Source organism: Terrapene carolina, unplaced genomic scaffold (genome assembly GCF_002925995.2).
Source record: "Terrapene carolina triunguis isolate 2854851 unplaced genomic scaffold, T_m_triunguis-2.0 Scaffold230, whole genome shotgun sequence".
In the NCBI taxonomy this organism is placed as follows: Eukaryota; Metazoa; Chordata; order Testudines; family Emydidae; genus Terrapene; species Terrapene triunguis.
In genome coordinates, this window is record NW_020664581.1 from 3,017,576 (window position 1) to 3,045,110 (window position 27,535).

A 27,535-nucleotide genomic window follows, 5' to 3' on the forward strand; every position below is an offset into this window, starting at 1 on the left:
CCCGCCCCACAGCGCCCCCTGCTGGGAGTGACCAGGACTGGAATAGCTGGGCGCTCCTCCCACAGCCAGCGCTCCTGTCCTGCTCCCCATGTCCAGAACTCCATATCTACCTCCTGTTGGAGAGGCTGGGGCTGGAGTAGCAGGCCTGGGCTCTCGTTTGAGTCATGGGTGTGTTGTTCCAGGCCGGGCCGCTGCTAGATCGCGTGTATAACACCTACCTGCTGATGCACACGCACCAGACCGTGGACTTTGTCCGGAAGAAGGTACGTCCCCTGGGGACGCACAGAGCCCCACCTGTGCCCCTCCAGCGCCGCTGACCCAGCCCCCCGAGACGCTCAGACAGCCCCTTCCTGAGAGGGGACTATGACTCTCCAGCGGTTGTGTCTAGGAAAGGGTTAGCCACAGCCCAGCTCGCCAGGAGCCCCAGCCCACGGGAGCCCCCTCCCTCCCCAGCCCAGCCCAGAGCCCCTTAGGGAACGCTGCTCCCCCGACTGTCCCTGGGAACCCCAGCCCACCAGGAGTCCCCTCCCCTCCCCAGCCCAGAGCCCCTTAGGGAACGCTGCTCCCCCGACAGCTCCTGGGAACCCCAGCAAACGGGAGCCCCCTCCCTCCCCCTCTCCAGCCCAGCGCCCCTTAGGGAACGCTGCTCCCCCGACAGCTCCTGGGGACCCCAGCCCTCGGGAGCCCCCTCCCCTCCCCAGAGCCTCTTAGGGAACGCTGCTCCCCCGACAGTCCCTGGTAACCCCAGCCCACGGGAGACTCCTCCCCCTCAGCCCAGAGCCCCTTAGGGAACGCTGCTCCCCCGACAGTCCCTGGGAACCCCAGCCCATGGAAGCCCCCTCCCCTCCCCAGCCCCTTAGGGAACGCTGCTCCCCCGACTGTCCCTGGGAACCCCTGCCCACGGGAGCCCCCTCCCTCCCCCTCCCCAGCCCAGAACCCCTTAGGGAACACTGCTCCCCCGACAGCCCCTGGGGACCCCAGCCAAGGGAGTGAGGCTGGTGCAGACATTCTCCCGCCCCATTTCTGGCCCCAGGAGCTGGCAGTGACCCCTGTGCTCAGAGCTGGGCCTCACCAGCTCCCCTGTCCCCAGGGCGCAGAGTACGGGGCCTGTGCCCAGCACCGAATGAGCATCATGGAGGCCTTGGATTTACTGGACAACGTGGTGGATGAATCGGACCCGGACGTGGACTTTCCCAACTCCTACCACGCGTACCAGACCGCCGAGGGCATCCGCCGGGCCCACCCGGACAAAGGTAGGGCCAGTCCATGTGTGCGCCGGGACTGGGGGGCTTGGGTGCAGGATCCCAGCGGGGGTCTCTGCAGAGCCGGGTAGGTAGGGACCGACCCCCTTCCTGCTCCGGGACGAGAAACCAGCGTGGGCTTTTCTGCTGCCGAACAGCCCCGCCAGCGGGCTGCCCCCACCCCAGCCCCAGGCTGACCCCTCTCTGCTCTCTCTGTCACAGACTGGTTCCAGCTGGTCGGGCTGCTGCATGACATGGGCAAAGTCCTGGCCCTGGCCGGGGAGCCTCAGGTGAGCAGCCGCGGAGGCAGCGTGTGCTCCAGGCAGGGGAGTGGGTCGAATGCATCCAGCCGGACTGGTTACCCGTGTGATCCCTGGGGATCACCAGGGGAGGGGGAGTGAGGGGGGCAATGCCCTAAGAGGCTAGCTGCATGCAGGCCACCTGTCAGAGAGCCCGTCAGACACAGAGCCCTTTGCAAGGGGAGCCAGCGGGGGTCGCCCCCCAGCCCCTGGCCAGCTCCTCAGCTGTGTGTTCCAGGACAGCTGGTGCCCAGCTCAGAGCCCGACCAGCGGGACGGGCCAAGCACCCAGCAAGATTCAGAGAGAAGGGCCGTGTCCGTGGGTCCCATGGAGATCTGGAGCTACTGCAGTTAATGCTGATCTGTGGCTACGAGAGCCCAGGATGGGGCTGGTGTGGAGCAGATTACCCTCCCCCACCCTCAGCTACCCACTGAAGGGACCATGGTTGGAGCCAGGACCCTGGGTCAGGTGGCCCTCAGCTGGGCCATGGCTGGTGAGCCCTTTCCTCCCCGTTCTCTCTGCAGTGGGCCGTGGTGGGCGACACATTCCCCGTGGGCTGCAGGGTCCAGGAGTCTGTCGTCTTCAGCGACTCCACCTTCCACGACAACCCCGACACAAAAACCCCCCTGTACAAGTGAGTCCTACCCCTTCCCCCCCCCCCCCCCGGGCCCCTGAGCCCTGGGGGTCCCATCCCACTAGGAAGTGACCCCTAGGCACACCGCACCCTACAGGGCAGCCTCCCACTGGGATGGCTCTGCCCCAGGGCCGCCCCTACACCCAGCAGCCTCCCATGGTCTGCGGGCTGGAGCAGCAGAGAGCTGGGCCTGGGGTGGTGAGAGCAGCTGGGCATTGGGGCGGGTGAGGTGTAATCCCCCTCCAATGGCACAGCTGCAGTCTCGAGTCCCCGTAGTGCCCCACATGGGCGGGTCTGCGTCCTGCCCTCCTTCCCCCCCAGATGGGGGGTGCGGGGCTCAGTTTCCCCAACAATTAACATGCTGAGTTGGCCGATTGTTACCACGGCCCATGTTCTGCACCCGCCTGCAGGCACCTGCCCTGCCGGCTCCGAGCCAGCGCTAGTGCCCTGTAGCCCTGCAGGGCGCTCCCCCAAGGAGAGGGGACGAGGCGGGAGGGCTGGGGCCCCGCCGGGAGCTCCATTGACTGTCTCTCTCTCTTGCTCAGCACGCAGTATGGGATCTACCAGCCTCACTGCGGCCTGGCCAACGTGCTTATGTCCTGGGGCCATGACGGTAAGGGCGTGCCCGGCGCGGGGCTCCTGGCTGCGGCCGAGGGCTGGGCCTGGCTCCCAAAGCCTCTTGGAGAATGGAGCCGGGGAGGGGGATTTGCTTCTAGGGCCCCTTCAGGGTGAGGGTCAATGCACCAGATCCCTGCTCCTGGAGCTCTCGGCTGCCCTCTCCTCCCGGCTCTCCCTCATCTTGCTCCTTGGGGACCTTCCCCTGCCCCTTGCGGTCGGTGTCCCATAGGGCTCCCTTCGCACTATCCCCCTCATCCCAGGGCCACAGCTGCACCCCCCCTCCCACCTGCAGCTCCCAAACCCACCACCTCTCCTGTCCCGTTGTCCCCCTCCCCACCTCCTGCACGTGGGGCCCTGCCTCCCTGGCCCTCTTCTCACCTTGCTGTTCCCTTGGCCTGTGCACCCTCCCCCGCCAACAGCCTCCGCCAAAGCGCAGCCAGGTATCAGAGGAACAAAATGCAGTCCGGGGGCAGCTCTCCAGACACATGATGCTCGCCCCCTGCCCACGGCAATCAGGATCTTCCCCCCAGCGGCCCGTCCCTGTCCACAGGGGCTGAGGGCACTATGATGGAATACCCTTGCAAAGCATCTCTCCTGTTGCCGGCTAGCGGCTGGACCACAGAGGATAGCAGCCTACTGCCAGCTAACAGAGGTGCTCCAGTAGGTAGTGCGTGACTTGTGTATCCCCCATTCACAGCTGGGGAAACAGAGGCACAGACTTGCCCAAGGTCCCCTTGCAAATCACTGTCAGAGCCAGGAACAGAACGCAGGAGTTCTGCCCTCAGGTGGCACGCGTACCCTGCTTTTACTCTGTGGCATTGTCAGCTCCTGCAATGGGTGCTCCATCCCCTGACTGATCTGCGCAGCGCCTGGCACCGGGCTAATAATGTCAGATGTGGGCAGTGACCTTGGGTGCCCAGCAGGAGGCACCCGGGGCCTGGTTTTCCGCTGGGCGCACGTAGCTAGCTGCATGCAGTCCTTACTGCAGGTTCATTTCTGGCTGGCACAGCCGCCACACGCCGAGACGGGTAGGAGTATCCTGTGAGCAGAGAGGCTGGGACAGGGTGTTGGAGGTAGTCTGGGTGCCCGGGCTCGCAGGGCTAACACTGCTCTCTCCTCAGAGTACATGTACCAAGTCATGAAATTCAACAATTTTGCTCTCCCCGAGGAGGTAAGTGGCTGGGGATCTTTGGAGGTTTTTTTGGGGTGGGGGGTGAAACGGGGGTATGTGGCTGTGAGAACTGATTCATGCCTGTCCCCCAGCTGAGCCAGGGGACTGTCTCCTGCCGCCCCCAGGAACAGCATGCTGGGCATTTGCCCCATGGGCTGTCCCCTGCTGTCCAGCTGGGTTATGCAACCGGAAGTCTTCACAGTCCCGTTCCTCTGCCTCCACCTGCTCCTTGATGCCCCGTTGGCATGGCGCTGATACCCCCTCCTGCATGCTCTGAGGAGGAGGCACCAAAAGCCTTGGGGACACAAATGGGAGATTTGGCTCCAGGGAGTGGAGAGAAGCCCCCTGGGCTGGGCTGTATCAGTTGGTGGGATGGGTGGGTCCGGGCCGATGCTGCTCCTCTCACCCCTTTCTCCTCTTGCAGGCTTTCTACATGATCCGCTTCCACTCGTTCTACCCCTGGCACACGGGCGGGGATTACATGCACCTGTGCAGCAACGAGGACCTGCGCATGCTGGCCTGGGTCAAGGAGTTCAAGTGCGTGCCCCAGCCCTGGGGCAGGGGGAAGGGGACAGGGGCTGTTGAGCCAGCCACTGAGGTTGGGCATCGCGACCATGCAAGCAACGGCAGCAAATTTGAAACTGATAAAAGGAAATCTCCCCCTCCCCCCCTGCCAACACAGAGTACCAGGGAGCTGTGGAACTCTCTGCCACATGAAGTTACTGAGGCCAAAAATTTAAGATTCACGCAGGCCTTGGACATTTTATGTGGACAATAGGAACACACATAGTTATTGATGCTAACATGTTTTTGCACAGATATTAAGCTTCTGGGCTTGAGCTGTGCTCCAATTATTAGAGAGCAGGAGGGGACCTAATGTGGGATCCTCCCCTCCCCCCGCCTTCTATTACAGGGTGCTTGCACCTTCCTCTGGCACAGCTGGTTCCCTCCCCTGTTAGAGACAGGATCCAGGGCTGGGGGGACCTCGGGGCTGCTCCAGACTGACAATCGCAGTGTTTGAGATCAATGGAACAGAGAGAGGCTGGAGTCAGCAGGGAATGGGATGTTTGCCCCATTGCCATAGGGGAGCAGCTGAGCTGGTCCCCCTCCTGCTGCCAGGTTCCTGGGAGGTGAGGGGGGCAGGGACAGCAGAAGGGGAGCAGCCTAGGTGAGCCTTTGCTTTCTGCTCCCTGCTCCCTGCAGCAAGTTTGATCTCTACACCAAGTGCGAGGATCTGCCTGACGTGACGCAGCTGAAGCCGTATTACCAGTCCCTGATTGACAAGTACTGCCCAGGCCAGCTGTGCTGGTGACCAGCCGAGCAAGTACCTGCCTGCCCCTGAGGCAGCATCCCCACCAGTCCCCTACCCTCACCCGGCTGGATGAGCTCAATCCCCAAGCACAACAGGAGCCAGCCTCCAGGCCCCGGGGAACAGCCACCCTCAGTCCTGGCTCTGCATTCCCCCACCAATCAGCGTGCAAGGAGGTCCCCTAGAGCCATTGCAGCTGGGCTGGGCTGCTAGAGGAGCCAGGATCCCCAGGCCGGGGAAGGCACATGCAGGTGGAAGCGGCGAGATGAGACGGTTCTGCTCCTTGCCACATTTCTCATTCTATTCCCCACTCCCACTCGCTGAGGTCCGGGTACTGCAGAATGCCACATAGGCAAAGACCAAGCTGCAGCCACCACCTCCCGTCTTGGGGCCAGCCAAGCTGTCCCACCCCTCGCGAAGAGAGACTGCTCCCTCCCCAAAGCACCTTTCTGGTTTGCTCCTTACTCTGCCCCTGCACAAGCCCACGCTGGCACCAGCAAGCAGCTGAAAGCGCCCGGCTCAGCTCAGAGCTTCTAGCACTCTGCAGCCAGGGCTGGGTACGGAAGACCGTGTGTAATCTCCTATTCAACAGGAGCGCCGCTGTGCTGGGGGTCGTTCTCAGAACTCAATAAATGGGTTGTTAGTGTACACGGTGCTGGATCTGTTACATGCATGCTGCAGAGCCCCGCAGAACTAGCCTCACAGCAAGGGGGATGGGGGTACTGAGCTGATGCTGGGCCTCAGCCTCTCCCCACACACCATGTTGGGGCCACCTCTAACTCATCTCCCCTGGCCTAGCTCTCCTGCTCCTCCTAGGGGGGCTGCCACCACCACCTCAGCATCTCTGCAACCAACCGCCTGCCCCTGCCCTTCCTCCTTCGCTACCAACACGCACCCTGCCCTGGCCCCCAAGGCTCCAGCGCAAACTCAGAGCACCAGGCTGACCTGCTCCGAGCTGGATAACAGACTGCAGCAGACCCCAGCCTCCTTATGCCAGCTTTCTGCTGCCCCAGTAATGAGTGGCACCTCTTCCTGCTGAGCCTTTGCCTGCACTTGACTCCTCTCCCCCCACGCCCCTGCTTCTGACTCTGGGGAGCAGCGCCCTCTTGCCTTTACCATCTACTCCAGCCCCAGCCCACCCCAGACTCTCTGGGCTCAGCCCAAGGCCCTCCTGCAGCTCACCTCAGTGCCTGCTCTCTGGGCCTGCACACGCAGCATCTCCTCCTGCCCCAAGGCTCCTTTGTTCTCCCCCAGGGCTGTGCACGTGGCTTTCTAAGCAGGCAGTGAAGGGTCCATGGCCCCACGGCACAAGCTGGGCCACTTGAAGCCATGCAAGAGGCTAGAGCTGCAGCGAAAGACAGCTGGCACTGCCCCGGCACGCTCAGCAGCCTGCAGGAGGTAGTACAGTAGGACGGAGGCCTGACAGAACAATAGAAACAGGTCCCAAGGCCAAAGAACATGGAGGCTCTGCGCTGAGACCATGGGCTAGAAGAGCAGGGTGGTTTTTATAGCACAGCTGCTGTAGCAGCTGCCCCCCAGAGGGGGTAAAACAGGAGCTGGCTCCAGCACCTCACATGGTTACACTAGGGCTGAGGCAGCTCTCTGGCTAGGATGGGGACACTGGTGTCATGGAGACAGCTAGGGCAGAAATCCTGGTCCCATGGCTGTGCGGCCAGCACAGCTACAGGGGGCAGTGCACACAGCGGCTAGTCCAGATCCACCTGAGCCAGGCAGCCCCCTCTGCAGTTTCCGCAGCTACATTTCCAGGGCCCCGCTGCCCAAGGATCCTGGCCTCAGCATTCAGAGGGGGAGGGAATGTACGCACCTCCCCCCACCCCGGGGATTAGTATTACAACCTGGGGCAGCCTAGCAGGAACTGTCAGCCTGTGCCCGATGAGGCTGGATGTGCCAGCACCTGGGTGAGGGGCTAACCACTGCCATCACCAGGAAGGGAGGCAGGGCTGGAATGTCAAAGGCTTTATTTAGAAAGTTACAGGAAACGTCTCCACCCTTAACAGCTGCCAGGAAGCACGTTCGAGCCAGGCCCTGTGCCCAGGGGAGGGGCCAGGGAGAGCGAGACAGTGTCCGTACCCCTGAACGCGCTGCACATGGTCATGGGATTCCCCCACCAACTCTGGGCAAGCACTGCGGCCCCCACCCCTAGCAGGCTGGTACAGGAGGGGCAGCGTTAAGGCAGCAGTGGAAGGGGAGAGGATGGCATGGTTTCCATATAGGCGGGCAGAAGGCCCAATGAGCACGTCACTGCTGTCCCTCGGCACAAGGGGAAGGGCTGGGCATAGACGGAGCCTGCAGCTCATCCAAGCTGGGCCATGGCTCTTTGCCTAAAGGCATCTCTGGGAGGAGAGCCAGGATTCCCACCCTGCCCATGTTACAAAGCCCCTAGGAGCTGGAGATCTGTCAGGTTGGGGCAATTCACCCCAAGAGCCCCTGACCATGGGGGAGATTATGTGGCTCCTCGCCCTGGGTCTGCTGTAGGGATCCCTGTTCCCAGGAGCCCAACCCCAGCTCTCCTCGCAGCAGTAAGGGCCAGCTCTGTGGGCAAAATAAGGCCATTGTCCAGCAGCAATAACCGGATGTACGAGCCATGGCACTCAGGGGCAGTAAACTCCCCAGCGGGGCCAGGAGCAGGCAGGGAAGGGAGGGAAGGGACTGACCACACTGGTGTCCAGAGACTGCAGCCCTAAGGGAAAGGGACGACAGCTGTTGCTCCTCAGCCCCTTGCCCCACCCCCAGCAGGGTGGGCGAGGGGTAGGTCAGGGCATGGCCTCTCCTTGGGCAGACGGGGGTGTAAGCGACATGCCACCCGTGCTGAGCGGAGGCAGAGCAGCCCCCCAGGGAGCAGGCAGCTCAGATCCACGGGGCTATGCGGGGAAAGCCCAGGCCAACATGGAGCCAACGGGGGTGGAGGCTGATAACCAATGGGCCCCCACAGTGAGGCTTGTGGCCGGAGCAGACAAGATCTATTTGCCGTCTGGCTGTGGAGACAGGAGTGCTAGGAGGAACCAGGCAAGGCGCGAGCGGCAAGCCCAGAGACAGGAGTTCAGAGCAGAGGTCATATCAGTCATTGCCTGGAAGAAAGAGGGGGGGGGTCTAGGGCTGGCACCTCTGGGGCTACTTCTTCCTCTTGGTGCTCCGGAGGCTATCGGAAGGGGCGTCTCCAGCCCCGCGGGCTCTGCCCTCGACCTTCTCCTCTGCCTCCTTCTTCCTCACCTGCCCGTTCTTCTCGCTGCCCGCATGGTCCCCGTCTCCCTCTGCCACATCAGGCCGCTTGGAGCCTTTGTGCCGGCTGCTGGGGGCGCTGCCCAGCGTCCTGCTGCCCAGCGCTCGCAGGAGGCAGATGGTGGCAGCGGTGAGGTAGAGCGACCACACCACGGCAGGGCCTGTGTAGGGGCGGCTCAGCTCCCGGATAAGCTGCAGAGTCGTGGGCAGGAAGGCGTCTGTAGGGCGCTTCAGGGGCGCCTTGTCCTGCACGGAGAGGAAGAGATGTGAGTGCAGATGCAGTCACAGAGCGGGGCTGCCGGAGCCCCCACTGCCCCACCAAACCTATGGACGGTCCCTGCCCCGGGCACCACCCACTACTAGGGACTCAATTCCTCCATCACCACTTCGCTGAGGTGCACTGCCGAGCGCCTGCTCTTAGCACAGGGCCATGAAATAGCCCTGTCCCCACGGCAAAGGGGCATGTGGGGCTCTGCTGCTCAGAGGTGATGCCAAGGCAGATGTACAAGGTGTGCGTGCACAGGGGGGACACATTGCAATCCAACCCCATGGCAGGCAGTCCTCCCTGCTCCAAGAACGCTGCTGTATGGCTCCTGCTGGAAGTGCCCAGGAGTCGTATGGCTCACAGCCCAGATGTGGTGTTCTGTCAATCCTACCTTCAGCCCATACTGATTGAGCATGGCCTCCAGATTGGGGTCTCCCAGGAACACAGTGGGGTAGAACTCCTCCACGCGCTGCCGCCGCCACCACTGGCGGGGGAAGCCCCTGCAGAGAAGGGAGAAGAGGCAGGAGTTGCTCAGATCAGCCATGCTGAGCAGCAGGCGTGGTCCCAACTCCCACTCCTCGAGAGCTGCCCTGCCGGCATAGCAGGCCCTGCCCTGAAGGGTTATTGCATAAGGACCAGAATATTCCACCTGCAGAAGCCAGGCTGGGAGGCAGTGGCCTCAGAGTGGCTAGGACCTCTGCAGCCAAGAGTCTCCCCACCCATACACAGGACACGTGTCAGTATTTACCCAGCTCTAGTTCCATTATTCACCATCCCATTCCTCACACATCCTAACGGCTTCTGACTGCAGCTGCACTGTGTAGACAGCTGTCACCCAGTTCCATCTCAGGGGCTGACCGCTCATTTAGAGCCCTGTCCGGTTAAGTGATTAAAATGTTTCCCTCCAGCATGCATTATTTCACATTTAACACTGAATTGCATTGGCTCGCCTCTTGCCCATTCCCCTGGCTTGGCTGGGTCTCTGGAGTTCCTCACAGCCCCCTCTGGTCCTGACTAACCTAAAGAACAGCATCCTCGGCAAGTTTTGCTTTCTTGTTGCCCCCCCCCTCCTCTTTCCAGGTCATTAACATGTTACCCAGCAGGGAATGCTGGCCATGAGAATAAGCAGGGCAGGGCGAGCTCTGGGGACAGCGGGCTGTGCCTGCTGCCCAAGCCAGCTCCTCCTCCCCTCAGATGGAGGAGGATGGCAAAGGGCACTGGCATCACTCACCCGTCCTTGGCGCTCTCCGTGAACCAGTACTTGTAGAGCTGGGCTCGGATGTAGGCAGGCGGCCGTGAGCTGAATGGGTATTTAGTTTCGTCAACCTGTACCAGGTGGATCACTGCCAGGAACAGAGGAGTTAGCACAGGGCCCCAGCACACCTTTACCCCAGGCTGCTCCTCCTGCCCAGCTGTACTAATGCCAGGCATCAAGGTCATGCCAAGGGCCCCAGCCTGTGGAGCCTGGTGATCTCACCGGAGTCTCTGCTCTCACATTAGGGTTTCTAGCCCTCGGTGCTGTAGAGAGAAGCTTTAAGGCCACGACTCCAGAGCAGCCAATGCAGCGGCATCTACCGGAGCCTGGGCCAAGCGCTCCAGCAGGAGTGAACTCCCACGACAATGCACGGAGCAGCTAACTCCCCGCCCCGTCACTGTGGGGACCCCAGGAGGAGGAAGAGCGGAGCATGCCTTACTACCACACCCCAGCTGCCGGGCTCACACGGGGAGGCCCCTTGCTGCCCTCCAAGGGAGAGTGGCTTCCCAGATCTGGGCAGGCCTAGGGCTGGGACTGCCTTATCACAGGCATGCTCTGGCTGCACTGCACGGCACCAGGGATGTGGGGCAGGAAAGCAGCAAGGGACTCAGAGCGCTGGCCAATTTGAGGCAAAGAGGCAAGCAGGGAGTGGTATGAAAGACAGCTCTGCTCATGTCAATCCTGACCCAGAGTTCCCCCCGCGATCCCAGCCCCAGACTTCTCATGCACACAGCTCTGCCGGTGCCCCTCAGCCCCAACCCACAGCCCCCTGAAGTGACTAGCTCGGTCGACAAAGCAGAGTAATGCTCTCTGCCTAGGGCACCATGTGAGTTTACTGGGTGGGCAGGGTGAGGGGCTGATTGCAGGGTGAGAGCGCCTGCCCCAAGCTCAGCTTGGGATGCAGAGTGGCTGGGCATGCATGGCCCCCTCACCTTCTTTCTTGCCCTGCAGCAGGCGATAGACGAAGCTGGTGAACCAGGGGCTGTGAGTGTGATCCCCCAAGGCCGCAAACCACATCTGCCAGTCGAGGCGGGGCTGGTGCGGGGCCACCACAGGAGGCCCTGCGCTGACGTTCCCTGGCTTGTACATGAACTCAATCTCCTGCAAGGACAGAGGAGAATGGGGCAAAGGTGCCTCTGAACTGCTACCTCACCCCACACACAATGGGGCTTGAACATTCTGGACCAACATGGCTGGAATGAGGATGCCACCTGTAGTGCCCCAAAGCACTTACAACATCATTGCCCCATCCCTAAATGCAGCCACCTCTGGGGTGGGACAGAGCAGCTATTTAAAAGCACACAGCAGCAACACAACAGTTCAGGACAGGAAGTGAAGGATGCCATGTCTAGACCAGAAGGGCAAGCTGCAAATGGGGCGACAGCCGGCTCTTGCTAGGAGGGCTCATTGATGGCTGCATTGCACAAGTGGTCAGAGACTCCATTTTACATTTCACCCAGTATAGCATTCCTAGCAATGCACTGGATCAGCGCTGACCAGTGCGCCACAGCACCCTGCTCTGCCTGTAGCAGGAGCACTTGTCTCAGGGCCCCAGGAAGAAGCCATACTGCCAGTCCTTCAGGCACTGTGGGGCCAGGACTGGGGGCACCAGCTGGTCCATCCATCCCAGCAGCACCTCCAGAGCATGTCACTCCAATTCCTAGGATCCCAGAGTCTGGGGCTTGGACGGTCACCTCCTCTCCAGGGAAACAAGGCCAACTGGCTCCGGAAGGCGCCAATGGGGCTAACTAGTGTTGATTTCACTGCTGATGTCCATCAGAGGCTGGGTCTCAGGGGTTAACCTAGGCTTCCACCCCCTCTTCCTGCACCTCCCAGATGTATCCCCCCAGGGGAGAAGCTACAGCAGCTGCATGAGATCACTGGCAGGGCGTGGCAGCGAGTTACCGTCCATTTCTCCTTGTCATAGCTTCCTTCCACCACCACCTCTGGCCGGCCTCCGACCCCCGTCATCCTGCGGAAGAGCCCGTATGAGTTCACCAGCTGGTAGCGGTCAACAGCACCGAACATCTGGTGGATGCTGGGCCACAGCTTCCCATTCGACTCGTACTCTATGTAGGTGAAGGGCACCTGGGAGGTAGCAGAGAACAGGCCGGCTCAGTCACCCCATGCAACAGGCACCGGGGAGGGGCGACGCAGCAGCAGGGATACGGCAGAGTGGGCCAGTTCATCTGCTGGTCCTGCCCAACAGAGCAGGAAGCAGTCCTGGCTGGTGTCTGCAGCAGTCAATAGCCAATGCCGTCCACCCAAGCCATGAGGAGAGTGCCAGCCAACGCCCAGAAGATGGAGCTTTCCCTTGACCTCAGGGCATCACTAAATCGGTCCTGCAGTTACCCAGCAGAGTAGCGGACTCCCTGTTACCCATGGTGGGGATTCTGTGGGCGGGTCACATGGCATTTCCCCAGAGCCAAGCCAGCCTTCCAGCACCAGTGGCCCTTCCAACATTTGAGACTGCCTTGGAAACCAGCCTCACCAGCGGGGAGTGCCGCCAGGATGCAGCCTTGGCAGCATTCACAGCTTTGCTCCCCAGCACAGGTCATTCTGCCCTGCTGCATCGCCAATGCGCTCCCCCACAGCAGCTGGCAGTGCCCTCTACTGTGCCTCAGGGTGTGGGCCTGGGTCCAGTAGTCAGAGTCTGAGACTGCAACGAAGCTAGAGCTGCAAGAGCTAGGTAGCATGATCCGATCACCTGGGGCTTTAACCATGCTCCTGTCCCTCCTGCACCCTGCATGCCCGCTGACCCAGAGGCTCGAACGCCTTGAGGCAGAGCCGCACCCTGCATTGTAGCGGGTGGTGCCTTCTCTTTTCCTGAAGTGCCCACAGCAACCTGAACCCTGCCTGCCCTCTACCAGCCAGGGTTCCCTAGAGGGTGGCTGCAGGAACCAGGCACCAGCCCATGCAGTGACCCTGCCTGGCCTGTACTAGGTATGGAAGGGGAGTGACTAGCCAACCCCCAATCTCCAGACCACACAAGACATGATAGGCCGCTGCCCCACACCATCCCGCCCACTCACCAGGCTGACGGCAAACATCCCTGCTGCTGCTGCAGTGAAAACAGCCCACTGGAGAGTAGCCCAGAACTTCCAGGGAAAGCCCCGGACACAGGCACACCTGTGGGGGAGGCAGGAGAGGGACAGGTCAGCAGACAGGGCCAAAGTCCCCCATTAGCCACACGCCTGGAAATGAAGCAGAGCTGGGGGAAGGGCTGCAGACTTTGCCCCATTTTGAGTGGGCCAGGCTGACAGACGACACCGCTGTACAAAGCGTTTGCCAGCAGCAGCCCTTAGCTCTGTGCCAGACTAGAGACTTTGCAGCAAAGACAACTGGAGTTTAACTTTAGTCCCATCCCCAACCCCCAAAGCCCTTAACCCACAGGAGTGGGGCTTTTCACAGGCGTTGCTGGCCCGGCAGGGGGTACAGGTTAAAATTCCAGTTAGTGCAACTCATCAGCTGTCAGCACAGTCGTTCTGTAGCGTGCTGCAGGCTAGCTCTTCTTGAGTGCAGGTAGCCCACCAGTGCCTCTCCTCTGCCCCCCTGTGTGCCCAAGAGGGGCAGACAGGCTCCCCCACAATACCCTGCAAAAAAACTCAGAGCAGCGCAGCTTACTGCAGCACTAGGAACCCTGGTGATCTGCACTCATGTGCTGCGCCACGCCAGTGTAGACAGCAGCGAGTGCTCTAAGCAGTGTGGCTGCTCTCACTCGAGCCAGGCTAACCGGAGAGGGGTAAGGAGAGTGTAGACAACTCCAGCTAACTCTGCAGGCAAGACTGACCCTATGGGGCCCCTGAAGCTATGGGCAAAAGGTTAAGCATAGCAGTGCCTCATCAGCCCGTGAGCCAACCTGACAAGACTCTCCCAGGGCGTCCAGTGGCTACAGCATTAAACTCTTGATCCGAATGCAGGGATTTTTTCATAGATTCATAGATTCTAGGACTGGAAGGGACCTCGAGAGGTCAAGTCCAGTCCCCTGCCCGCATGGCAGGACCAAATACTGTCTAGACCATCCCTGATAGACATTTATCTAATCTACTCTTAAATATCTCCAGAGATGGAGATTCCACAACCTCCCTAGGCAATTTATTCCAGTGTTTAACCACCCTGACAGTTAGGAACTTTTTCCTAATGTCCAACCTAGACCTCCCTTGCTGCAGTTTAAGCCCATTGCTTCTTGTTCTATCCTCAGAGGCTAAGGTGAACAAGTTTTCTCCCTCCTCCTTATGACACCCTTTTAGATACCTGAAAACTGCTATCATGTCCCCTCTCAGTCTTCTCTTTTCCAAACCAAACAAACCCAATTCTTTCAGCCTTCCTTCATAGGTCATGTTCTCAAGACCTTTAATCATTCTTGTTGCTCTTCTCTGGACCCTTTCCAATTTCTCCACATCTTTCTTGAAATGCGGTGCCCAGAACTGGACACAATACTCCAGCTGAGGCCTAACCAGAGCAGAGTAGAGCGGAAGAATGACTGCAGATCACGCTAAAAACCAGGAGCTGTGAGGATCCCCCAGGCAGATAGCCTGCCCCACTGATCGGAGTGCCAATTCCCTCAGACCCCCTGTACTCTAGCTCCAAGTCATATGCCATCAGAGCTGTGCATGGATTGGCTGCATTGTTCTACCCCTCCATACCCCATGGCTGCACCTCCAGGGCAGCTCCCCCCAGCTTCAGGAGGGGATGATCAGCAGAACACTGATGCATGCCACAAAACCCCTTCAGTTCAGAGGCACAGCAAGCAGCAGAGCCTGCCCCAGCCAGTGACCCTGGCTGTCCCGGGAACAGTGGCTCACCTGTACATGGCAGAGAGGATCTCCCAGGCCAGGGAGAGGAGGCCCAACCCCACTACCGGGAGAGTCACGGTCTTCAGCCACTGGATGAAGTCATGATAAGTGAAAGCTAGAGAGGAGGGGTAAAACCACAGGAGTCAGATAGTGCCTGGGCAGGGAAGGGGGGGACCCACACATCACCCCCTTCCTCCAGGAAGGAGTGCAGGTCATGTGACACAGAGGCACCGAGGGGCATCACTGTTGGCAACAAGGTGGCTCGTTCTGAGTCACTCAGCCAAAGTCAACAGGCTCACCAGGACACAGACCAACTTCTGCCATTGGGCAAGTAAGAGGGTTGGGCAGCCAAGTTGCACCTGACCTGAGGGGGGCCTTGCCAGGATGCTGCCTGGATGATAGCTGGGTCAGGAGCTGCTCAAGGTTGTGTCCTGCTAGGGTCACTCTCCTGGCTGAGCTGCAGGGCCCAGAGGGGATCACAGAAGAGATGGAATACCAGCCAGAGGGCACATTAGTGCCCGGCTGTGGACAGTGTATGCAGTCCCACCCTGCAGTGAGGGGAGGAAGCACCACACCTGTTTTGGATTCAATGAGCTGCTTCTCCCAGTTGAAATGCAGGCCGAAGTCCTGGATAGTCCAGTAGATGAATAACCCATAGACAGTCAGCTCCAGCAGCGTGGAGAGGACAGACAGCAGGCTTGGAGGCCAGGCTGCAGGGTAGAGGAGGAAACAAGTGATGTTACAAGGACTGAGTGGAACTGATGCACAATGCTGTCTGCCAGAGTCTGATGAGAGCCTGAAACAGCTCCAAGGGAAGCATAATTGTGCCATGGGGGCCCCACTTAACTATTAACTCTGAAACCCAAAAATGGTAGTTTGAGTGGCACTGTTAATGCTCCCCATCCTTCAAACAAACAGCCACCTCCACAGATCCAGCAGCTACCCCAGACATAGCAAGGAATCCGTTACTTACAGCCAGGCACTCAGGTACCACAGAACATGCTCCGAGGAGTAAGTCTGGGATGCACAACTTAACACACTTAAAACCACCGTCACCAAGCAAGACCTATCCACCAGAGAAGTATATCGCATCATGGAACAAGCCACACTAATAACCTGAGAGAACTTGCTTCAATCCAGAAAAAAACCCACTGACCACATACCTCTAGTTGTAACCTACCACCCCACACTGGAACTCATACTGGCATCAAATAATTACTACCCTGACTCGATTAGGACCCCATCCTACAAGAAACCTTTCCCAACCCCCCTCTTGTAGCTTTCAAGCATGCACCCATCATCAGAAGAAGCAAGTTCCCCTGCAGCCAAGGACACGCCAACTCAAAGCGGCACCAGACCCTGCCAGAACAGCTGCAAAACCTGCAGCCATATCGCCACTGCTATGATGATCAAGACCCTACGCAGGCTTATCACAACACATGGTGTACTTCATCCAGAGTATCAAACGCCACAACACCTATCACAATGCTCTTGAATGAGTTCATGCAGAAAAATGATAAGAAAAACATCCTATCACCTGAAGTGAACATTTTTCACAAAGTGATCACTCCATACCTGAGCTCTCAGTCCTTGTCCTCAAAGGAAGCCTGCACAGCCCCTTCCAAAGATGAGCCTGGGAGCTTAAATTCAGAACTCTGCTGGACACTAAAAATCATGAACTCAATAGACACACTAATTTTAAGTCTCATTACAACAATCTGTGACCTACTAACTCTTTTGTCCTAGGACTGAAGAGGTGTTAACGGCTCGCTGCACCCTCAACTCTTACAATGTGTGTTAACTCCTTATGCTAACATTTACCCGAGACACTGGGCATGGCTACACTTTGGGTCCCTCTACACATAAAACGCTGCTGCAGCAGCTTTAGTGTAGACGCCACCTACGCCAACAGGAGGGCTTCGCCTGCCAGCGTAGGTAATCCACCTCCTGGAGAGACAGTAGCTAGCTGAAGGGAAGAATTCTTCTGTTGACCAAGTGCTGTCTGCCCTGGGGGTTAGGTCAGCATTGCTGTGTTTCTCAAGGGAGGACTTTTCTACACTGAGACATGTAGCTATGCCAATTGAAGTTCCCGCTGTGGACCCGGCCTGAGTACCTTTCCAGACCTGAACAGCTCAGGAGGCTCAAAAAGCTTATCTTGTACTGAACCAGCTTCTGCTGCTGACAGAGACATTACCTCACCCACCTTCTCTCTGACCATCCTTTTAGCAGATGCATGCAGCCAATGTGCTTCTCCCACAATTCCTGCCCACCCCACAGCACCCCGGATTGTTTCAATGCAGCTGTGTTTATTAGACCTACAGCCCCCTGAAAGTTAATTATGGGGCAGTTTAAAATAGCCCAGCTGAGTCTGCTGTAGGATCTGCTGTCTGCACCAGGGCGCTGCCCCCCTGCTACAGGGCTCAGGGCAAGCTCCTTGCACAGCACATGAGACTGATCACTGAGAATTCTGCTAAGGACTCCCCCTCTGCCACTTCTGGATCAGCCCCAGGGCCTGCCCAGCCCCAGAGCAGGACCCACCTCACCTTGTGCTCTATGGAGCAGCTTGATCCCAGGTGAGCGGAGACCACAGCAGAGCCCTAACCCACACAGACTCACCGCTGGCGGGTCTCCTCTTGCCGCGCCCCAGCCACAGCCCCACGTGCTCGTCATCCAGCAGTGAGAAGCACAGGACGATGGTGAGCAGGTTGAAGAAGTTGTAGTTGCCTGTGATGATGATCAGCAGCTGGAGCAGGACCTGCAGGGGAGGGCAGGAAGTCAGAGCCATGGCTAGGGTCCCATCACAGCATGAAGCACAGGCCTGGCATCCCCAGCACCTCTCATCCTGAGACCGGGGACAAAGTGCCAAGAGAAACACCTAACATCCCTTCCCATGCACCGCCTCCCAGGCTCCCTGCCCGAAAGGCCTCCACTCTCAACAGTCCCCCACGGAGGGGTCCTGCTCCCTGCAGGAGAGCAGCCCCACACTGGCACTGCCTGCCACTCAGCCTAGGAGGCAGCTTGTAGACTCCAGAGGGTTACCATCCCTCTGGCTAGCACCAGCTGCCAAAGGGCCAGGATCATGGCATGAGAGGCAGGTGTCCAGGGGAGAGGTGATGGGGACCCTCCTTGTCCGGCCTTGCAAGGGGAGGGAACTCATCTGGCTTGTAAGCTGCACCCTTCAGTCTGAGGCTCTGCTGCCCTTTGCCTCCAGTGAGCAAGGCAGGAGAACCACTTTCTGGGCCCAGAACTTGACAGGTCCAAAGTCACTGGCATTTGACCATTGTGAGCCTGCAATGCATGATGGGAACAGACTGCAGGGATGCCCATTTCCATTGTATCCCCCTTGGTCTCCCGTCCCCTAAGTCTTATACCTGAGAGCAAGATCTGAACTCATGGCTCCCACGGGACAACACGTGAGAAAAGCACTAGGCCCCTGAACTCTCTTTCCTGCTCCTATCCCCAGCGGTGCATCTGGAGCCTTCCAGCCCTCACTGGTTGTGGACGTACCTGGCAGTAGAAGGCGAAGAGGCGGAGGCGGCGGATGGGGGAGAAGAACAGCAGGGGCACAGCGATCTCGATGACGTACATGACCACCACGCTGAACTTCTGGAACCACACAGGGAGCTGGTGGGCGAACCAGGCAGCTGGCGTAGGGATGCACTGGGTCTCGTAGTGATAGGTCAGGGCTGGGGGGGAGAGAGCGGGATCAGGGCCACGAGGGGATTCATTAGACACAGGCAGGGAAGGAGGAGGAGCCAGTGCAGGGTAATAACTGGATGTGGCTCAGAGAGCGGGTGAGGCCAGGACCATGTGGGGATAGAGGCCACGCAAGGATATGCAGAGATGCTGGAGCAAGCTGAGCACAATATAAAGTGCTGCCCTGCACAAGTCACTTGGGTTAGGGTTAGCAGTTCATTTGCCATGAGGCCTGGGGCAGGAAACCCTGTCAGTGTCTGGAAAAGGCAGCATGGCCTAGTGGGCTGAGAGCCAGGAACCGCTCTCTCATCCAGGCTCTATGGCCCACCCAACCTGTAGAAAAGGGTCAGTGACACTGCCCCACCCCCAGGGGTACTGGGGAGGAGTGCAAGGGCTGACCACAGAGATGCCGTCCCCGCACAGTGGCCATGCCAGGCCTCTCACCTGTGAGCCCCCACCATGTGGGGCAGCGGCTAGTCAGCTTCACCACCCCCGAGGCGAACATGAGGCGGAAGAGCAGCCAGCGCATCAGCCAGAAGGTGATGCTGTCGTGTGGCCGCCAGGCTGTGGAGCGCCACTTCAGCAGGTGCAGGGGGGCCACCAGCACGGCCAGGAAGCCTGTCTCCAGGAGGAGGCTGTCCCTGCAGGGAGCACACCACACAAGGCATCAGACAGAGGGGCCAGAGACTCCCTGTTTGCTGGGGCCAACCTGCCCTCAACTGCCCTGGCTGCATACAGAGGCCCCCTCCACCTGCCTCTTTGCCTGGCAGCCTCCAAGAGGCCAGGTCTGAAAGGTCACAGTCAGGCTGCTTCACCTGGCTGCAAATCATTTCTAGCCACCTGCATGAGGACAGCATGCACAGCTGCACAAGAGTGCTGACTGCCCAGACGGCTCCTACAGAGTGCCCACGTCCAGGGGTCAGCAAGGCACTAGCCAGAGCTTGCACTGCGACCAAGCCCCCAGAGGCGGCAATGCAGGGCATGATACACCTGAGCTGTAACCTCTGCCCACGAACAGCCAGGGGGTCACCAATGGTGAACTGGCACCGCGATGAGGTACCAATCCTACTCACCCACCACTCACCCACCACTTGTACACAACCCCCTAGGGGTAGCAGTGGCCATTGCTAGGGTAGACTCTCCAGGCTCAGCTGATGATCCCCCTTCCCCAGAGAGGAGGTGATCTTCACCAAGCTGATGGTCTCAGGTATCACTGCAGAGTCAGTGTCTTTCCCCTGCCTTTAGCATGATACTGGCGTGGTTTTTGAAAATAGGTCAAACTGTGGCCCACTCCCCACAATGCCTGTTTAAACGGCCCCAGCGAGCATTCATACGGAAACAGGAGTCGCACAAACCTAGACATACAGCATCCACCCTGAAAGAGAACGGCCACCTCCCCGCAGCCCAGGAGCATGTGCCAGGCGGTAACAGTCAGAACCAGTTCCTGGCACACCTGACCAAGTATGATTTACATGTTAGATAGTTCCCAGGAATGCCCAGAACAAGAGGCCCCCCGACTACACTGAGTCAGGAGAGCAGTGTCCAGGCAGCACGGAGCAGGGATCTGTGCTTCAGTGTCGCTTCCCTGGACTGATTCAGCACAGCACAAGACCTGCCACTCTGAACCCCTATAGAGCTACGGTGCAGCCATACAAGAGGTCATGTGAACACCTGCAGGATACAGCTGGGGCTTCCAGGCTTCCACCTGGGGCCCATCCTGCCAGGGAACTGAAGCTGTGCTTGGAAAGGGCTGAACAACCCAACATGAGTGGCCACATGTAGATCTGGGGAGACAGAGTCACTTACCACTGGAAGTACAGGAACACCTGCCCCACCTGTGGAGAGAGGGAGCACAGGGGTGTCAACAGGTGACCCAGGGTGCATTACGAAGTGACAGGCACAAATAGGTTCTGATCACAGGATCGCCCCATTCCAGTCTTCTCCATCCCACCCAGACTGGAGGGGAGAAGAGTGCAAAGGCTCATGGGAAGACATCTTCTCCTGGGCACATTCCAGGTAGCAATGCCAGCTCCCTTGTGGCAACAGGCCCCGATCCAACCCCTGGGAACTGAGACCAGGCACTGTCACACAGCCAAGAGCTGTGGGGCCACGGTAAGGCCCCAGTACAATGCCTGGATTGGAGGAGGGCGGGGGGAGGAGTGTGGTGGAAAACAGAGAGGGGGGGGGGGGGTGGGACACACCTACATCGTGTGCACCAACAAGGCTAGGTGATGCTGGGAACTACTGCACCAGCCTCCTCTCAGGAGAGTCTGCTTCAGACCTGGCTTGTTCCAATGGGATGGGCTGTCTGGGTCGAGCCTGGCACCCAGAGGATTATCCAAGAAAGACTCAAAGGACAAGGGGACTGTGGGTTGGGATTGAGGGGTAGCAGCAGAACTGGGGGAGCCCAGGGCTGGGATAGCAGGGGGCTGCGAGTCAGGATTGATGGGCATTTGCAGTTGAATTTTGCTCCATACCAGCCTGCACTATGGTTGACTCTAGCCCTGGTGCTATTAACCGCTCACACCCACTAATGCTTTAAGCGTGCTCAGAGATAGGGCAGGAAGATCAATACTGATCGTGTAACAGGCTGACTCCAGAGGTCAGCTCCTGACTCGCCCACAGCTTTGGACATGCCAACACTATACTAGAAACGCAGGGGATTTGATTACTGCCAGATTCTGAGTCAGTGCTGTTCCAGGAGGAGGAGCCCTGGAGGCTCCAATAAGAGGAATGATGTTTCTCTCCAACGTCACCTTAAAAGGCAAGAGGCAGCAAGTGGAACATCCCCAAATCCAGGAAGGGAGAGCTGTGAATTGTGCTGCACTCCAGAGAGCAGTACAACACACATAAGGTGTTAGCTTGGCTCTGGGGCCTGTGTGAGAAGGAGGCAAGACTCCCAGCAGAGGCAGCGTATGGTCCTCCTAAGCCTCAGCCCAGAGGTCACTGCCCTGGGGACAGAGAGGGCCTCTGAGATGCTGCACTTAGCAGACCAAACTCCAACAGTTTGGAAGGCAGAGAGCACCTCCCCTAGGCCCTGTTTCGAGGGAGCATCCACTGGCCCAGAGGCAGCTACCGTCCCAGTGAAGAGGACAGCCCATTTACCTTTGCTTTTCCTGGCTACACAAAGCTGCAGCCAGGGTACTTCACTCCCTCTGCACAGCTGGGGGCAGCACTCATGGCCACAGTACAAGCTCCCCACCCTGCCCCCGTTCCACATCTACCACCACCACAACTGGCAGGGCTGCTACGAGCTGTGGGTGGTTTGGCAGAGGCGGCTGCTGGTATTAGAGTACTTAGGTCAGACTGAGCCGAACTGGAGTGGAGCTCTTTGGAGAGGCAGGACCACCCATCAGGCTCTCAATGGGGAGCTGGCTGGCTGGCATGGGGCCAGAGCCCTATGTGGGAGCAAGTATAACATCAGCACACTGTTAGTGCTGGAGCATGCTGTCAGCACTCACTGCTTGGTGCACACAGGGATACCAGACAGGTGTATGGATTTGGGGAGAACACTTGGGATGCAGTGATCCCAGATGTCTGGTCTGCTTAGTGTCCCAAACGGACCCAACCAGCTCCACGCTCCCGCACCCAGCCCTGCAGGAATCACTTTTGATTGAGATCTGCCAGGAAATGACTCCTGTCTTAACAACTGGGAGAAGCTCTGTTCTGATCAGAGATCAGAGCCAGCAATTAAATGCAACACACTAGTATTAATGCAATGTTAAGGTCAAACTATCAAACACTCAATAGCCAGGATATTCTGAAAGCTAAGGTAGCACTGACAGGGTTAACTCAGCTACGCTGCCTACACAAGGGAATTCAGGGTATACAATACAACAAATGCCGCCTTTTGCATTTAATTCCCCTGGTGTGAGAAGGAAGAGAAACCATGCTTACAAACTGCCAGGATACCTGACTCTCACCACAAGTTCCTCAATAAGGAGCTATTGGGCCCAGGCAGCCTGTAAGCACAACCAGCAGATTAAGATCCCTTAAGTGTGCTAAAAATGTCAGGCACCACTACGCTTGTGTGCAACATCCTGACCTTAGTGGTGGTGCGCTTAGCGAAGTGATTCTCTGCAAACCTGGCTTGCTTTGGGGAGCTAAGAGATTTGGGGTTTTTGGTTTTTTTAAAAGCCAAGTAGAGTATGATGTTTCTAGCCCAAGTCATTTAAGTGAGTAAAATTCCTGCTCAGAGCAGGTGAGAATGTGACACGCCCACTTCCCAAGAGGCCACTCCAAAGCCCAATCAATAGTCACAGACCAAATATGGAGAATTTCAACCCCAGAAGGAACTGGGGGACATTATGGAACCACCAGGAACAGGGGCAGGGATGGAGACTTGAATTCAACTTGAGATGGCAAGACCGACACCTGCTATGGAGAGAAAAATCACCCACCCCATGCCCCTGGGCAGAGGTGAGGGAAGAGGACTGACAGGAGACGACCGGGGCTGCTTTAGAGAGCGAGAAGCTAAATAAGAACAGCAGGGAAGGTCGGGAAGAGGACCAGGTGAGCAAACCCTGCCCCAAGCAGGGACTCTGATAACCCCCTGCTCTATTAGGGCCCAAGCTATGGGTGGGTGCAGAGCAGCAAGGAGGGCACTCCCACCATGTACCTGTCACAGATGAGAAGTCTGCTCCTGCCCCCACACTTCAAGGGACTGCCTCTACTCCCCCAACCATGCACTGCTCCATCCACACCCCCCAGTGCCCACATACCTGGTAGAGCGAGAGGTAGAGCATCCGGAGCAGCAAGAAGATGAGGCTGTCCCGCAAGGGCTCAAGCACCAGGGCGCCAAAGGAGATCAGTACACCCAGCAGGCACAGCAGCTCCATGCCCTGTTCTGTGTCCAGTCCCAGGCGTGGGCCAAACCACAGCAGCGTCGGGGAGTCCCGCAGCTGCTCCCAGAAGCCCTTCCCGGAGAGACGCAGCATCTTGCGGGCTGGCAGGATGCCATCTTTCCCATAGAGTCCTGGGGGGGGGGGGGGGGAAGGGGAAGAGAAGAGAAGGAGACCGGAAAGAAAGTTGCACACCCAGCAACCTCCCACCCAGGTAACTATCCATCTGCTAGAAACATGCAGTCCTCCCTTCCCAAGGGACACCCAGCCTTTCTGGTGAGCAAGTTTGCCCTGGGAGAAGGGCCCACTGAGTGCCACCCCCCAGGAGCCAGGATCAGAGGAGCACAGCTAGGTCCAGAAGCCCAGCAGCAACATTCAACCCTCCATTGCTGGCACTGAGCCTGGGAGAGGGAATGCACACACTATGGGAAACATCCATCTGGAGCTCCTGAGGTGAACAGCTGCCCAACGATCCATGGCCATAGCCTGCAGGGCTGCCCGATTAAGCCTGCTCACGTGGAATGGTTACAAGGACTCTGCTCGCCAAGCAAAACAGGCCTCTGCCCAGCCAACTGGGGGAGCAGCTGCAGGAGAGCAGAGTGATGCACATTCCATCCAGGTGGGCCCAGCAGCATGCAGAGGTATAGCAGCCGGGACCACGTACACCTGTTGTAAGGGCCCAAACACACTGTACTCCACGTGACCTGGACCCAAATGTGCTCAAGGCCTTAAACAGACTTAGAGACTAACAAATTTATTAGAGCATAAGCTTATGATCTAATAAATTTGTTAGTCTCTAAGGTGCCACAAGTACTCCTGTTCTTTTTGCGGATACAGACTAACACGGCTGCTACTCTGAAACCTGTCATTAAACAGACTTGAAGCCTTTTAGTCTTTGCAGAGCACTGACTCTCTCTCCTTCCCCAGCCTGCAGGGGACTCTCCCTTGCAGGACATGACTGTTTCAAGGGTGGGGGCCCAAACTGTGCCACAGCCATTTTCTTTTACTCTCTAGAGCAGCTCTGGACTCTCAGAGGGAGGAGGGGGGGGGAATTATCCTCCCCCTGTGGATTTTAGGGGCCACTCCAGATTTAGAGGTACCAACATCAGAAGCCCCCCCCCCCCCCCCCCCCGCTACGCCCCAGCAGAGCCTTGAGTTAGGGAGATTAAAAGCTCTACTTGGAGTGACTGAGCACTTGGCCGCTTGCCCAGCTCCTGGCCAGCGATTGGCAGGAAACAGAAAACAGGAGGAAACAGAGAAAAGACTCAAGTAAAGTGGTTAAGCAGAGGCCAGAGGTACTGGGCAAAGGGAGGGACCAGCTGGGCAGAGCAGCAGCTACTTCCTCCAAGTCGCCAGGAAGAAGGCCTCAAAGAACCGCTTCCCAAGGTAGCGGCACAGAACTCTGCAACCTGGGATCAAGCACAGCCTGTATTCGCAGGCACAGCTCCCAGAGAGACGCAGCAGCAGCAATGGTGGGATAAGGAGTAGGGTACTGCAACTGGGAGCAGGGTAGCATTCTGTGGGCATGGGTAATGTATACAGAAGAGAAGGGTAACGGGAAAAGCTATCAGGAGGAGGGTACAAGGTAAAGAAGGCACTGGGAGGGCACTAGCCTACGACTCAGGGGAACCTGGTCAATTCTCAGCTGGACTTCCTGTGCAATGCAGTCTGTGTCTTGGGAGGAGATAATGTTGTCCTACTTCAGAGTCAGGATTAAATACTAGTGTTTGAGGAGTACTAGCATAATAGGGCAATGGGGACCCTATGCACACCTAGATAGAACCCCCTCGTTCCCCACTTAGTCACACACCTCAACCCACCACTTCCAGACACCAACCAGATCTGGCCCAGGCGGAACCAACTCCCATGGACTTCAGGGGAGATACACCAGCTTACACTGGGGGCTGGTGTATCCCATAGAACACCAGACGGAGGCAAGTTACATAACTTGGCCACTTAGCCATTGTGGGTCACTGCTGAATGAGGCCCTACAGCTGGGACCTGCTCTGCTCCCCCTCACTCCAAAACAACAGGAGCCAATGAAGTGTAACAGAGGTTCCCCCTCCTCCACAAGGGCCTTCACTGCCCATCCTCTGTTTTGGTCCAGGAGCCTCACTGCACTGAGCCAAGCCTCCCTCAAGGAGCGACTGACTTGTTCCCTTTGTTTCCCCATCTCCCGCCTCCCCAGTGTATGGAATCTCAGGGTAGCATCTGACCCCACTACAGGCAGGACATCAGCACTTCCTAGCGCTCCTAGTTCATCTTCGGCCTCTCTGTCTGCTCCTCTTCTTCCTCATGCCCAAACCCACCTCCATGGAGCAGCCCAGAGCACCAGCCCTGTCCAAGCTCCTGCACCTTTCTTCCCCTTTGCCCCAGTGGCACCAGGTCCTGGCACAAGGCCTAACAGGAGCCACCGATGCCATTCAATGGGTTTCTCAGCAGGGGCCGTGCCCATCCCTTGTGTCCCAGATGAGACGACTGAGGCACCACAGCCCATTACTAGGTATCTCCCCACCCCCAGGCCGCCCAGCGTGAAGAGCTGGGAGCCCCTCACCGTCAGTTGTAACAGACACCTTGTCACCTACCCCATCCCCAGCATCTCCTCTTCTCCCCAGGCCGGCCCTAGGGCACCACAGACACCGCCTGGGCGAGGGCTGGCCAGAGCGCTCCCAGGGACCAGGCAAGGAGCCGCTCCTACCATGGTACCTGGCCAGGTGAGACCTGCCCCCTGCCAGCCGCTCCCACTGCGGCCCCAAGCCCCCTCACGTGAGCCCAGACCTCGAGCTAGTGACAGGCCCCCACGGCCCCGTCAGTGCAGCCCAGCCCCCCCGGGCACCGCCCAGCCCCCAAGGGACCCTGCCCCCACGCACCAGTACCACAGCCCTGTCAGTGCAGCCCCCTGAGCACCACCCAGCCCCCCAGGGACCCCACCCCACCCCCATGCAACAGTACCACAGCCCCCACAGCCCTGACAGTGCAGCCCAGCCCCCCAGCACTGCCCAGCCCCCCAGGGACCCCACCCCCACACACCAGTACCACGGCCCTGTCAGTGCAGCCCCCTGAGCACCGCCCAGCCCCCCACCCCCATGCAACAGTACCACAGCCCCCACAGCCCTGTCAGCACAGCCCCCAGGGCACCACCCAGCCCCCCAGGGACCCCACCCCCACACACCAGTACCACAGCCCTGTCAGTGCAGCCCCCTGAGCACCGCCCAGCCCCCCAGGGACCCCACCCCACCCCCATGCAACAGTACCACAGCCCCCACAGCCCTGTCAGTGCAGCCCAGCCCCCCCAGGCACTGCCCAGCCCCCCAGGGACCCCACCCCCATGCACCAGTACCACAGCCCTGTCAGTGCAGCCCCCTGAGCACCGCCCAGCCCCCCAGGGACCCCACCCCACGCACCAGTACCACAGCCCTGTCAGCGCAGCCCCCCGGCACTGCCCAGCCCCACAGCCCCCACGGGACAGACGGGGGCACCCGCCCAGGCCGCCCCGCCCCGCCCCGCCCCGCCCCGTACCCGGTATCTGCAGATAGAGCGAGGCGAAGGCGGCGACGTAGGCAGCGGCCAGGCCGCCCAGGAGCAGCTGCCGGGCCAGGCGCGGCGGCTCCCCCATGGCGCGGGCGGCGGGAACGGGACTCAGCCTCCGAGCGCACGACACGTCCCCGGCCCGCGCGCTCCCAAGTACCCGCCCAGCGCCAGGGGCGGGGCCGGGGCCGGGGCCGACACGCCCCCTCCGCAACGTCACCGCGCCCGCCTCGCGCGCTGGGCGACGTCACCTCTCTGAGCGGGAAAAACAAAATGGTGGCGGGGCTCGGGGGCTGAGGCGGAGCGGAGCGAATCCCCTGTGCTGCGGGGTGAGTGTGGTACGGTCCTGGTTCCCCCGGGGCGCCCCCCCCCCCCGCCCAGCCCCGTGGTACGGTCCGGTCACCCCAGTGCCTCAGTCCCCCCGGGACGGTCTTGCCCGGGAACCGGGGCGGGGCGGGGGGTCCTGTCAGGGGTGGGACGTGTTCCTGGAGGTTCCGTCACATGCCCTAATCTTTCAATCCTGGAGACTCCAGGCCAATCCTGGAGGGTTGGTAACCCTAGGTGCTGTGGGAATGGAGGGGCGCTGTGGGAACAGGGGGGCAGAGCTGGGGGGTGCTGTGGGAATGGGTGGGGGCAGAGCTG

At 59.1% G+C, this 27,535-nt stretch overlaps 3 protein-coding genes across 3 annotated transcripts in view; 2 read left to right on the forward strand and 1 right to left on the reverse strand.

Annotated features, from left to right (window-relative positions):
- Positions 1 to 164: 164 nt before the first annotated feature.
- On the forward strand, positions 165 to 7,138 carry MIOX (myo-inositol oxygenase). The gene is made up of 8 exons (XM_026656401.2): positions 165 to 263; positions 1,091 to 1,253; positions 1,464 to 1,531; positions 2,065 to 2,174; positions 2,720 to 2,787; positions 3,914 to 3,963; positions 4,388 to 4,500; positions 5,167 to 7,138. Exons 1-8 carry the CDS (start codon positions 165 to 167, stop codon positions 5,273 to 5,275), a joined length of 780 nt encoding a protein of 259 aa, XP_026512186.1. The 3' UTR covers positions 5,276 to 7,138.
- A 96-nt stretch (positions 7,139 to 7,234) lies between these two features.
- Positions 7,235 to 27,036, reverse strand: LMF2 (lipase maturation factor 2). Its single transcript, XM_026656376.1, has 14 exons — positions 26,885 to 27,036; positions 23,246 to 23,499; positions 20,331 to 20,359; positions 18,969 to 19,165; positions 18,336 to 18,514; positions 17,445 to 17,583; positions 15,404 to 15,538; positions 14,838 to 14,943; positions 13,065 to 13,161; positions 11,938 to 12,120; positions 10,965 to 11,133; positions 10,009 to 10,120; positions 9,169 to 9,277; positions 7,235 to 8,758 (listed from the first exon to the last, which is right to left on the reverse strand). Exons 1-14 carry the CDS (start codon positions 26,979 to 26,981, stop codon positions 8,405 to 8,407), a joined length of 2,160 nt encoding a protein of 719 aa, XP_026512161.1. The 5' UTR covers positions 26,982 to 27,036; the 3' UTR covers positions 7,235 to 8,404.
- Positions 27,037 to 27,147: 111 nt separating this feature from the next.
- Positions 27,148 to 27,535, forward strand: part of NCAPH2 (non-SMC condensin II complex subunit H2) — a 27,903-nt gene continuing 27,515 nt past the window's right edge. Inside the window, exon 1 of the mRNA XM_026656406.1 lies at positions 27,148 to 27,222. The gene's annotated coding sequence lies outside the window, so the exon portion shown is untranslated. The remainder of the gene's footprint in view (positions 27,223 to 27,535) is intronic.

Coding starts and splice junctions, on each gene's coding strand:
- MIOX (XM_026656401.2), top strand. CDS start 165: ATGGGTGTGTTGTTCCAGGCCGGGCCGCTGCTAGATCGCGTGTATAAC. Junction 1,532..2,064: donor CCCTGGCCGGGGAGCCTCAG/GTGAGCAGCCGC, acceptor TTCTCTCTGCAG/TGGGCCGTGGTGGGCGACAC. Junction 2,175..2,719: donor ACAAAAACCCCCCTGTACAA/GTGAGTCCTACC, acceptor TCTCTTGCTCAG/CACGCAGTATGGGATCTACC.
- LMF2 (XM_026656376.1), bottom strand. CDS start 26,981: ATGGGGGAGCCGCCGCGCCTGGCCCGGCAGCTGCTCCTGGGCGGCCTG. Junction 14,944..15,403: donor GCTCATTGAATCCAAAACAG/GTGTGGTGCTTC, acceptor CCTCCTCTCTAG/CTTTCACTTATCATGACTTC. Junction 10,121..10,964: donor GCTGCAGGGCAAGAAAGAAG/GTGAGGGGGCCA, acceptor TGTTCCTGGCAG/TGATCCACCTGGTACAGGTT.